The sequence below is a fragment of the Neofelis nebulosa genome, chromosome 3 (assembly GCF_028018385.1).
Source record: "Neofelis nebulosa isolate mNeoNeb1 chromosome 3, mNeoNeb1.pri, whole genome shotgun sequence".
Taxonomy (NCBI): domain Eukaryota; kingdom Metazoa; phylum Chordata; class Mammalia; order Carnivora; family Felidae; genus Neofelis; species Neofelis nebulosa.
The window spans coordinates 40,034,504-40,047,279 of record NC_080784.1 but is presented as its reverse complement, the minus strand read 5'-3'; the positions used below and the strand labels follow the sequence as shown (position 1 = coordinate 40,047,279).

At 40.4% G+C, this 12,776-nt stretch overlaps 1 protein-coding gene across 22 annotated transcripts in view; it reads left to right on the top strand.

The window, feature by feature from the left end:
• PSD3 (pleckstrin and Sec7 domain containing 3) overlaps window positions 1-12,776 on the top strand; it is a 747,126-nt gene that overhangs the window by 312,304 nt on the left and 422,046 nt on the right. The window contains exon 1 of one of the 22 annotated variants that reach the window (XM_058720445.1): window positions 1,701-2,197. The exons of 20 other annotated variants lie outside the window; for them this stretch is intronic. In XM_058720445.1, the coding sequence (XP_058576428.1) occupies window positions 2,134-2,197 (64 nt within the window). In that variant the 5' untranslated portion in view covers window positions 1,701-2,133. Of the gene's footprint in view, window positions 1-1,700; window positions 2,198-12,776 lie in introns of those variants that run through there. One more of the 22 variants, XM_058720449.1, reaches the window with a different exon arrangement.

Genomic DNA, 12,776 nt, shown 5'->3' with positions numbered 1-12,776 from the left:
CTTAGCCAGGTATGGGCAGTGATCTTCTTGAGTCTTTAGTCTTGACACTCAGTGTTACAGGGTCCAGCACATATTAGAGACTAGGTTTTTGTTTAGTGAAGAACTTAATTAGCAGCTCCTCTATACTAGGTACTTGGTGTCCGCCAGAGAAGAGGCGGACAACTTCACAAGTATTTTTACTACAAGGCCTAGAAAGCCAGACAGTAAGGGTCTGAGGCTGAGGCTACTTCCAGGAAGTGTTGTAGAGGCCCTCCTGGAAGTGTTGCTTTTGTGTGTGTGTGTGTGTGTGTGTGTGTGTGTGTGTGTGTGTGACTAAGCCACCCAAGCGTCTCTGTGGTGGGTTTTGAAGGCAGAGGTGGATGTGTGTAAATGATTGTTGGTGGGGAGTGTGCAGGGTGACTGTCCAGACAGAGCCAAAATGAGGCAGAATTAGTAACAGCTGCTTGAATTTGGGGACTTGAGAGTTGGGAGCTGAGGGGACTGTGAACCTCTTTGCCTCTTCTGTTAATCTTTCAGACTGAACAGGTGCCACTGTGCTCAAAGGCAGGCATTATGCAGTTGACATTTTACAACTTCTGAAACATTTTAGGCATCCCAAGGGTATGGAAAATAATAAACACTTGTGATCTCACCAGCCAATTTAAGAAAGAAACATTGCAAATGAATTGCCAACTTGGTGAATGCCTCCCTGTTTGCATTCTTCTCTTTCTCTTCCTTAGGGTAACCATGGCCTGTGGGTGTCTGTCATTCCTATACAAGTGTGCATCTGTAGACACTAGATAGTATTTTTTCATGTTTTTAGACTTTATATAAATGTTACCTTCTTCTTTCCTGTTGTAACTCACTTTTTTGCTCAACATTTCAAATTCATTATTACTGATTCATAAAGTCCTACTTTATTAATTTGCTGTATAGTATTCATTACATGGATGTATACTGTAATTTATTTTTCCATTTTCCTATTTATGAACACTTTGGCTGCCTTGTATTTTTGTTATCTCAAATGGCCTGATAGTGAACATTCTAATTTGTTGTTTCTTGTGCACTTATGGGAGAGTTTCTCTAGGCTAAGTATATATTTAGGAACAAAATTGCTGGACAGTAAGTTGTAATCATTTTCTGGGTGAATCAAGGCATTCTTGAAAGGGCGTATTACATTTTCTTTGAGAGGATATAATTTTATCTACTTCTGTTTATAAAGTAATTTTTACTTATTCTACCTCCTGGATCCTTGTAATTCCAATATCCTAACAAAAACAGCTGTTGTCCAAAGAAAAAGCATGGGAAACAGAATGAAGTTTCCTTTCCCTTTAGGGGCACTGAATGTGGACTCTGTTATCCATTAGTTGGGTCTGCTGACTGGCCTTTCTATGGGACTCCTATAGTTCCCGGTTTCTGAGATGCATCTGCAGGCAGTTGCTGTTGTGTCTGACAGCTGTGAGTGTTGCTTGTCCACCTCTGGTTGTCTGACGCGGAACTTGAACAACAGGGAAAATGAATACTTTAATTTCAACGATAGCGGAAAAGCAGAAACAAAAGTAGAAATGAAAATAGGAAAACAGAGATCACAAGATTAAGTATGAATTTTATAAAATCTAAATGGATTAGGTTTTTTTTTCCTCTTTCAGGCATTCTTTAGTGTGTGCTGCCAGAACTTAGAGTCTTCAAAAACAGTACTTCAAAAACCTTAGTGTTATTATGGAAGAACAATGCTGAAATTACTTTCTTCTTCTTTTCTTTTTTGAAATGATGTTGGACAAACCTCTTTCTCCCAAAAGAGCAAACACTCCAAATCAACTAAGACAATTGTCCTTTCTCCCTATTGTCAGCTTGCCGTCTGGCTTCTGAAGAGTTAAATTGGAGGTTTGTGAGGTCATGTGTGACTTCACTGGGTCTGGACTTTTGAAGCAGATCTCTTGGAGGGAAGCTGCCTGTTGAGGCTAAGTGGAGGGGGCGGGGGGAGTTCTCCTGTAACTTCTTTCAAGTTCTTATCCCTCAGCCCCTGAGGGACATAGTAGCATTCTGGGAGAATGTCACTGCAGAGTCAGCGTGTAGCAGTTTGTAGTTACAACCGGAGCAGCTATAGAAGTACATTAAAAGAGCCCTTGCTGAAGATGAAGATTTGTTGAACAGATGGAACGGGAGAATGTTCTTTGTATTCCTCGCAAAATTATGGGCAGACTGTTTGCTGATGGAGGTAACTGGAATTCAGTTTATTTTCTTTGTCCTGGGCAGTACTGGGTTATGTATAATTGTAGTTACAGAAAATTGCTTGGATTTTAAACTGTTTGATTTAAACTGGAAAGCATGGTAAGAAAGTCTTAGAAACTTAGGAAAATGATAGTTCACATACATTGTTTTCTAAACGAGGCTGACAGAAATGAAGAGGGTATATTTGTTACAGGGTCTGTAATGTTTGGGCATGTTGCGATTTTTTCATTTAAGTTGTGTTGCTCTTTTGAGGTGGTTAGACATAGCTTGATGCTTCTAGACTATAATGTGCTAATTTCATCTATTTTTTATGAAACTGCATCCAGGCATTGGAAGGTTCCCAGTTTGAACTTGGTCATTTAGTGGGGTCCGTCTGACAACTGTGCAAGGCTGTCATTCTCATTTCGGTGTACATCTGCTCTAAGGGAATGTTGGCTGTGCTGTTAGTATAGAAACATGATTTGTCTTAGAATTTAGTATTAGGTTTGAAACTTCAAAGGTTAGCTAGTTATCTAAAGAAAAAAAGCATAGGGAGTATCTTTTTCTGGAACTGAGGGAATTTAAGCTTCTTAGTTTATCTCTGGGAAGGCCTCTTTTTTTTTCATACTCAATAGGCACAGACAAGTGCAAGACATAAATAAAGTCAGCAGTGGTAAAGAAGGGAGCTTGAGCCCAGTGTGTTGGTATTTTGTCCCTTCTTGAGATGCTTGGGGTCAAAGGGCTCATGAACACCCAAGAGCCTGTGAGGACCCTAGTATTTGAATGTATAGGACATTCAGCTGATTATAACAGATGTGTTGGTGGGTATGTATGGGGTATATTGAAATTTCTTGCCTTGATTACAGAGTTTAAGTCCATAATTTCAAATTTATATTTCCAGTATTTTATAATGTCATTTATCTTACATAGCCCATTAGTATAAAAAAATGCCTTTTTCTAATTGGATATTTTGTTCTGTAGCTTTAATAATAAAGGACAAAAGAGAATAGTTGAAAAAAAAGATGTGAAACATATTTTGTGAGAGGCACAGTGCCTGTACTTGGGAATTATAGGTTCACTGATTGAGTTTTAGCTCTCTTTCTTACAGTTTGGCCTCTAGTAAATTACTTAACCACTCTTCAGTCTCCGTTTCTTCGTATGTGATCTAGACATGGTGAAGCACCTCTCCTGAGAGGTGGTGGTTGTGAAGATTGACTGAGGTGCAGTGCATGGGATGCACTTCGCAGAATTTCTCCGGTGGTAATAAAAGCTCAGTAAATGTTAATAAACTTAGGCTATTGTTATTTTTAACTTGTTCTTCCTTACATCAGGCACGTGAGAGGACTTAGACCTTAGAGAATGGTGATAATGAATGTGGAGTTGTGGGTACATATGTTCACACTGTAAGTGTGGCAGGGTTCCAGGTAGTGCTTTGTTCCCCATGGCACCATGGCAGTCAGCCCTCCGCTGCCCCATCAGTCATCTCTCAAATGGAGCCTTGGGTGTCAAAAGGACTGAGGGAGAAAAATGGGTAGATTAATGCAAATCCAACAACACTTTGTGAAAACTTCTTTATACTCACGTTCTACTGATTGTGTCTCAGTTCCATCATCTCTGAATATGGAGCCCAGCACTGCCCACATAGGGACCTCACAGGAGGAAAGTGACCCACATTGGGAGTACAGCTGAAATGATTGTCAAAATCAGACCATTCCTTTCTGTGTTCTTTCCATAGGTGCAGTTGTCTTTTGCCATGCAGTGGTGGCTGTCCTTATCGGGTTTATCTTTATTTCCAGCTTGGCTATTTCTATCTTTATGCCCCAGGTGTTAGTAGCTGTGCAGCTCTTTGAAGCTGCTTAATTTCTGTTTCCTGAACTATAACTTGTGGATAATATCATTTCTTCCATGGTATTGAGATTAAGTAAGATAAAATGCCTAGCACAAAGTACTAAGTACTAACAGATATTTTGCTTATCCAAAAATTGCTCTATTCTTATATTACTGTGAAGGGAAAATTCATAAAATTTGTACATGAGTCTCTTTCCCTTATTTTGCTTTTTAAAGGTCTCATGTCTAGATCAGTGTTTCCAAAGCTTTGGTTTAAAATGATTTTCTTGTGTGTTATTAGTTAACTTAATCTAGTGTAAGTTTTTCTGTTTGCCTCCATGACTTTCCAGTGCAGTCATTATAGATTTTAAATTTAATTTTGAACTAGTTTTCAAAAATATGAAAGGAATATGTACCAATGGTAAAAATTGAAATTGAAGTTCTCTTTGTTCCCACTCTGTTCCCACTTCTCAGAACCTCCTGATGGTTTCTAGTGTATTCTTTAAGTCATGGTCTGTGCCACTCTTGGGGAGCATATTTTAAACTGCTTTACTGGTGCAAAAGTGCAAATGTGGAATGGAAGGTTGTGTCAGATTTGCCAGCTCTCTCTGCAGCTTATTTCCTCCCTCCAGTTCTGCAGCACAATGTTTGGAATGTTTGGGAGCTCCCTTGTAGGGAACCTGCCTGCACAGCTGGGTTGTGTCACCAAGAGCCCAATGAACTTGGCAGGTCCTGCTCTAGCCACACTAGTGTCATTCATGTGATCAGGCTACAGTTCATGAAGGATAGTGAGGCATTGGGGTTTTCTCAGATGCCTGGGTCTGAACCTACTGTCAAAATGTTCAATCCTGGAATTCTGGGGAGGCAGAGCCTGTTTGGGTTCCAGCAAGGATTTTAGTCATTGTTTAGCTGGCTAGAGGGTGTGGTTCAGTCAGCCCTTTGAGCTACTGTTGTGCTTGGCTTTTTGTCATTAATAACATTGGGTGGAGGTAGTGTACAAGTAGATGCACTGAATGTGGAGTTGGAAGATATGGGCTCAACTCCCAGCCTTGCTGCTTACCAGCTGTGAGCTGGGGCAAGGTTTCTTTGGTTTTCTGTTTCTTTACTTGGAAAATGAGACTATGGTGAGGGTCAGATACAACAATGTATATGAAAATTCTAGATAAACTGCAAAGTGCTCTGTGGATTTAAAACAAATTTAAATTTGTTTTTCTTAATCGATTATTGAAAGGACTGGCTTATTCCTCTTAATTGGCTTGCGTATGTTGAACTATCTGTATTTTGGAGAAGGAGAAATGGTTGTCTAGTATTCGGTGTCATTGGACTTGATCCTACCTCTTTGTGAATGTGGTTTGTCCCATCTGCTGTTGAATGCTGCATAAACCTACATTCAGAAAGGGGGAGGGCAATATAAATTCTGTGCTCAGAATGTTCTCAAGTAAGCCACTCCCTTTTGTTGATTCAGCTGGTCCTTTATTAAGACCCTACTTTTTAGCAGAGGAAGCACTGAGAACTGAGGCCTGAGTATCTCTGTTGGCCCAACTCTGCTAGTAATTGTGAGACCTGGGAAGGAAGGGTCCTTCTTCTTTTGTTATCTCAGTTTTCTCATCTGTGAAACAAAAGGCAGTTGGACAGAAAACTTTATTGTATGTGGGATGGAGATGATGACTAGATACCTTCCTTTTTCTGTCTTTTCTGTACCTTATTATATCCACCATTTTTGCCAATTCTTGCTTTCTCTTTTAAACAACTTAGGACAGTTATCTTCAGAAAGATAAGACAAGTAAGTAATGAGGCTAAACACCAACTTGAGGGATGCTGTGCTGACATGTGAGACCTAAATATAATGAGAGCCCTTTAAGGATGACAGAGTGGTTAGGAGTGAGTATTGTATTGTCCTGCCTGTGACCCATTGACCTTGACATGCTCTGTTTTATAGACATCTAGAACTAGTCATCTTTGATCAGGGCTTCCACTTCTCAGATCTGTTGTTATGGGAGCTATGAGTACCTGAAGGGAGAGAAAGAAAAAGGATGGGTGATGGTAGCTGGTAACTGTTTGATGGTAGCTGAAATAGAGATGCCACCATGAGAAGAAATGGAAAATGAATATTGTTTGAGCTGGAGGCAATAATCCCTTCAGGGCAGAGGAGGGGCCTTTTGCCAGGCTGTATGTGAGATACTTGCATTGCTGTGGCTTGGTTCTCAGTATTGTTCATCCAACTTGGTTTCTTAAGTTCTTTATCTAAATCTTGTTGACAGAGGTACACATTCATCATGTGTGGACATTTTAGTCTTGCTTTCCCAGGACAAGAGTGCATTTCTAGGTGATGGAATGATAGGGAAACATTTGTATTTCTTCAGTGTTTCCCTGCTAAGATAAAAAACAAAACAAAACACAGTTAAAAACTGTCTCTGCAGAGCACAAATCATAAGGCTTAGGATGGGCCCAAGTAGCATGAGATAGTCATTATGTAGATAGTAACTTTTGTATTTAGTGAGTTCTTTGGTCAGCTGAGCCAGCTGTCAGAGGCCCATGCAAAGTGTCCTTATTTAAACAATTCAGCTAAAGAATTCCAAGACTCATGACTTAAAAAGGCAATGGTTGGTGAGTGGAACACAGATTTCTTATGTGATTGGCTGAGTAGCCCAAGTGTAGGACCATGTGTTCTAGGAATTATTTCTGTTGTAGACCCTTCCAGTTGCAATACAAGTAGAGAGATTCTGTTGATCAACATTTCACACTTCTTGCTAGTTCCCAGAGGTGGGGATCTCATATATTTACCTTGCATATACTTTGTGCCAAGCAAATCAATGCCTATCTAAATGTCAACTGTATAAGGGTTGCTTCAGGACTCGAGGTGGGGATATGGCCAACAGTTTTAGAAGGTAATGAAGACTAAACCTAAGGACTAAGTCAGTACAAAATAGGTTTGGCTTTACATTTTCTGGCATCTTGTCCTTGGGAAGCTGGTGTGTTGCTGGAGTCCAGCTCCAGCAGGTCCAGGCGTTCCCGAAGGATGAATGGCGTTGGCGAAAAAGTGAAAATAAAATAAAACAAAAATAAAAATGGACACAGACAACAGCAGTGTGTTGGACTGGCTACTTTATTGTGGCAAACGTAGCATTATATTTGTTAGCAATTTCCTTGTAGCGTGTGTCACCTACGTTTTCTGGCATTACCGAATTCTAAAAATGTTCCTATGTGTAATCACCCTTTAAGGAATAACATGGTTATTTTCTCATAACGTTCCCTCCTGCCCTTTCCTTATTGATTAATTTCTTACATTATTTTCATTATGTATCTATGTTTATAATCTATAAAGCTTTTGCTTTGCTGTTTCCATGAAAGGTCATCTATCTCTCAACACCTCATGTGGAACAGTTACAGGGACATGACCTCTTAGTTGTTTCCCCGAACCATTTGTGGTTTGAGGAACAAAAGTGTTCGCCTCCGTCCGAGGTGCCAGGAGGGGGCCAAGAGGGCCTTAGGAACCCATGCCTTATGCATTCTCAGAGAGACAATGCGCCTAGGAACTAATGAACCATTCTGTACCTTAACCGACTAGGTTCAGTCATCATCTGAATGCCTCCTGTGGGCCGAGTGGGCCTAGGGGTTGGAGTAACTTGTGCCCATAGATACACTCCTTTGTTGCCGGAGTGGGGCTTTCAAATCCATTTGTTCCTTCCTTCGCTGGCAAATGTATGGGGCTATCCTTCCTTTAGATAGAGGAGTCTTTATAAGGGGTGGCAAGGGCTAAATGTAGGGCCGCACAATTTCCTTGTGGAACCTTATTTCTTTCCCTAATGGTTCTTTTCCCAGGGGGCCTGTCAAGGGCAATTCCCCAACAGACAACTCCCCTTAATACTTTTATTAAGGCCAAATTACATACAAGTGGAAGTACAAGAAGCTTCACTGTCGGTGGGCTGCCCTGCAGTCCTGATCCGTCCACTGCCCAGGCCCTGCCATCAGGCTGGTTGGATAGCTTGGCTTCTGGCAGTGTGTCCTATCCTTGATTATGACTTTGAATTTACCATGGAAATTGCTGGGTATTTTCTTAAGCTTAAAAATGAGGGAACCAAAATACCACTTGACACAGAGCCAAAAAATGTTGGCATATTTTAATGTAACAAGAAACTGCCCACCTTCTCTGTAGAGTCCTGGTAAATTGATCACTCAGAGGCTCCTCCTTGGTAAGCAATATGGATTTCACAGCCTAATCCTTTGAAAATAACTTCTTTCTTTTTAAAGGAAAAAAATGTATTAAAATATTTCATGGGAGATTTAGGTTGAACAAAATAGGCACCCACTATTACACACATACGAAAGACTATTCTCAGAAATATCCTAATATGAGAGAGAATATACAGCACTTACATTTGAGTTGCAGTCAGTAGATTCTGAAATGCCAACATTGCTACGTACTGATTCTTAACTTCATGCCTGGCTTCATATGGTTGCCTCAAAGTGAGAGCTGGTCATCTCCTGAGTCAGCAGTATCTCTTCCTGTGGTATTGAGGTCTTCTTGGGAGGTCTCAGGGCCACACAGCCATGGGGCCAGCTCTGGAAATAGGCTGAGAGATTCATCTGCAGAAGCTAGGTTGTGAGCCAAGGGTGGGGTTGCCCTGCCCAATATGTGTTAAGTATTAAAATCAACCCATGGTTGGCTAGTGTAGAAGTAATAATTATCTTGTGTTATACTCAGTTTTATGAAAACATACCTGAAGATAGCAGTGTGCTGTAACTGTACATCTGGTTGATTAAAAATTGAATTAGATATACCTTCTTAAACAACTTGCAGAGAAAGTCTCATTGTGAAAAAAATAACAGGATTTAGGGATTTTTCCCCCTTCAAAATACTGTATATTATATGGCCACTAGCTATCCTTTCTGTGCTCTGATGCCATTCTTTTCACTTGCTTTTTTGATAGCATGTTTTCTCCTCCCTGCTTTCCTTCTTCTGCCTTTCCTAGCTCCTTTATCCTTAGAATTCAGGTTGTCATGGGGTCTTTTCCTTTCTCTGAATATTCAACCTTGCTCATGTCTCCCCTATTGTTTCTCCAGTCCACATTCTTATCTTGCTAAGCCTCAGTAGCCACTGATGGACAGGGACTTTAAGTTGCTGTGGCCATTGCACATCTAAGACCAGTGAGACTCTGATGAGCCCAGGGGTTGCTTCCAGACCTGTCTGTGGAAGGTGGGCGTCTACAGTAGTCCCATGTCTGCTGGTGATGCAAGTGGTAGGAAGAGTGTTGTGCTAGGAGTTGAAAGACTTCGGCTCTGGCCCTAGTTCTGTCTGTGTCTAAAATCTTCTTCTTCTTTTTTTTAATGTTTATTTTTGAGAGAGAGAGTGAGAGAGATAGAGAGAAGTACGTGCACCATCAAGGGAGGGGCAGAGAGAGAGAGGGAGTCAGAGAATCCCAAGCAGGCTCTAAGCTGTCAGCCCCCAGCCCAATGCTGGGCTTGATCCCACTAACTGTGAGATCATGACCTTCGGGTGCCGAAATCAAGAATCAGATGCTTAACCGACTGAGCTACCCAGGCACCTCTATCTGTATTTAAATTCTTAAATTCTCTCTTCATTCACTCATCTGGAAAATAAGATTAGATTAAATACTTCATAAGGTGTATTTCCAATGCCAAAAATCTATTACTTGACTGTATGAAATCATATGAATTCTGGCTCCTTAGGTTAGCTCTTTGTGACAAATTAGAATCTTCTGTACAAGACCACATTGAAAAACAATGAAGAGACTGTGAAATTGGAGCAGGTAGAATAACACCAAGAATTAGCAATAGCTAAATCTTACATTATATAGCATCATGTTGCTAAGCATTGATGAGATGGAGAGCAAGTGGAGGGAGAGGCTGTTTTCCATTCTTTTGTGGTCTGTTTTGGGCTGTGTACACAGCTTGACTTTTGTACTGTTCTTCCATGGAAGCAACATCCACCAATTACCCTTTTTCTGTCTGAGTTGACTGATAAATACTTATTTTGAAATCCCAAATGCTCTCTCCTAGGAAGGTGAGCACAGAGATAGTAGAGAATTAGAATTCTCCTTCTCTTGGCTGAAGGAAGTAACTGATCATTACGTTCTTTATCCTTTCTCAGAGTCCTTGTTTCTCCCATGAAAGAAAGCAGAAGTGACTCACAGCAGCTGAAATGAAAACAGAATGTAGGAGGTTAGAGTCCATGTATTTCTCTCTTGGTTCTTAGCTGTCCAGTGTATGGATATTGTATCCTCTGCATTTAGGAGAAAAATTCTCTCCCCTTTGAACTGAAGAAGTATGGAGCTGGCACTTGGGAGACTGGTTTTTTTCGAGTGCTTCACATTACCTCTGTGGCTCTGGGCATGTCACTTGCCCATTTCTGAGCTGATCTTGCCTGTAAAATGAGGGAGTTGGGCTAGGCAATATGTGGATTTTTTTTCCAGAGCCAACATGCTATAACCCTGTAATTTTCTTCTTCATTTGTGAGACCATGGGAAAGGAGTGGCAGTGAGGAAAAAGGAGAGTAAGAACAGTCAGGTTCTTCTGAGGCTTATAGAGCTTACTACCTCCTTGAAGGCAGAAGCTGTCTTTTAATTTTTGTGCAATGCTAAGTTCAGGTTACCACAGTGTTTTAAAATTGATTCTTCTTTTTGGTTAGTATACTGATTTTAGCATTTATGAAGGTATCAGCAGCCTGAGGCTCTCTCTTTAAGGAGGACAGTCTCCCAGAAACATGAGTGATTACTTGAATTTTTCTCGTAGTGGTGGCAGAACTTTTGAACTATCTGTACCTTCACGAGGAAAATGCCTGCCTCCACGTGGTCATAGAAACTTTTCTGCTGATCTCCTGTTCCGTTTGTTTTTTCTTCAACAAAAGTCTCAAGGACATTTGTTGTTCCAAGCTTGTAATAAATGTCTCTTGGTATCCGGGTTGAAGGACCTGCTTTTGTTTTCGAACCCTAAGGTGAGGTTTAGCAAGGGAATATCAGTGTTTCATCAGGGAATTGTTTGCCTTTGCCTTCTTGATAATGATAGTGCCAATCAAAACATTTGTATTCTGATTGAAAAGTTGAGTACATGCATTGAATGGCTTATTAAGAATATTTTCTGGTCATGAGGAGATCTGAAAATCTCCTTTTCCTATTTTCACTTTTTTTTAGCACCACAGGACAACTTCAGAGTTGGCAGATTGCCCTAAATTTAATATGCATCCTCTTTTAATGAGGGATACCACTCTTCCCATTCCTGGAGAACTCTTGTTTAGGCTCATACCACTGACTTAAGTGAAGGGTATCAATATGAATGGAGATTATTACAATTCCATTTAGTTATCTATGCTATTGGTCAGCAGGAGAAAGGATTTTATTTACCTATACTGTATATGTTTATTCAAAACAATAGTTTCCATATTCTCTCCTGTCAGACTCTTAGACTAGTTTGATTTATTGTGTTTCTCCCTTCTGCCGTTTCCTAACTGATGTAGTAATGAGATGTGCAAAGCTATACCTGTGGGCAGAAGGGAGGGTGAGGAGGGATTCTGAGGGCTTAAGTAACCCCCACATGTGTGACTGACACAACTAAGAGGGTGTTGATGGGGTGGTTACAGAGCTCTCTTTGTTTGGAAGTACCTGTCTCCCGAAGCCCTGTCCTATCCCCTGGAAGTGATGACTGAGGACGGGGTTGCCACCCTGCCTGTGTCACTAACTCTGGGACCACAAACAGTGCCATGTCAGTGGGATGGTTGCAGGTGCCAAAGGCCCATGGGGCAGCTACTCCAGCAGACTGCAAGATTTCTGTAGCTTACTGCTGAGGTGACAGCCTCTCTTCTCCCTGTCCTTTTCAAGATATCTGTATAGATGTGCCAGTCTTCTATGTGTAATATAATCTCTTTTTAGAATAGTAATAGTGAAAGATGCTATTTACTTTTGAAGAAGTATTCTAATTTACTATATATCGTATTTTTACCTAGTGATTTTTTCCCCTTTAGAACAAACTTACCCTCAAGTTAAAACTTTGTTCTATTTAAATTAACCAGGTTTTAGAAAATCTAGGCTAGTTTGTGAACTCATATGACATGCTTTGAGCCATCTATGGCTGTACATTCCTAGATTTGAGTGCAAAGCATTTCCCACCAATTTGGAATGAACTGGTCATTGTAACCAGTTTTGTATGGGACAGTTGTTTCAGATCCTAACCCTATAATGACGTCATTTTCTTTATACCCAAAATAAATGCTGTGCAGACTAGATTATTCCGGAATTTGCTCTATTTTTCTCCCAATTAAAATCTGTTGCAAAGGAGCCCTGCTAGTGAACAGTCTCCCTTATAAGTTATTGTTTTTTGTGCTTCTAACTTTGCCAGTAATAAATCTTATTTTGCCATGAGAAAGCAGTCCATTCTATTTAAGGTGGAGTAGGAGTTGTGGTTGAAATCGCAAGCACATCCAGTGTGTTCTGTTTTGATTTTCTAGCTTCAGAGCCTTCAGTGGAAATGGCGTAATCTCACTGTGGTTTGGGTTCAAGGGTATAGAACAGTAAGAGCTATAAATATAGTGAATAGAAGGAGGATCATTATTATATTTAGCCAAAATAAGTATGCTCTAAATTGTTTATACATATGGCCTTAAATTAGAGGAACTAGTAATCAATAATAGAGTTTTCAAGCTCCTGATGGAAGATAGGCATGTGTACCTCAATTATTTGTAAATGCATGAAAAAGAATAGAGGGGAGATTACTCTCAAGGGATTGAAAGGGAGACCTTCCTTTTC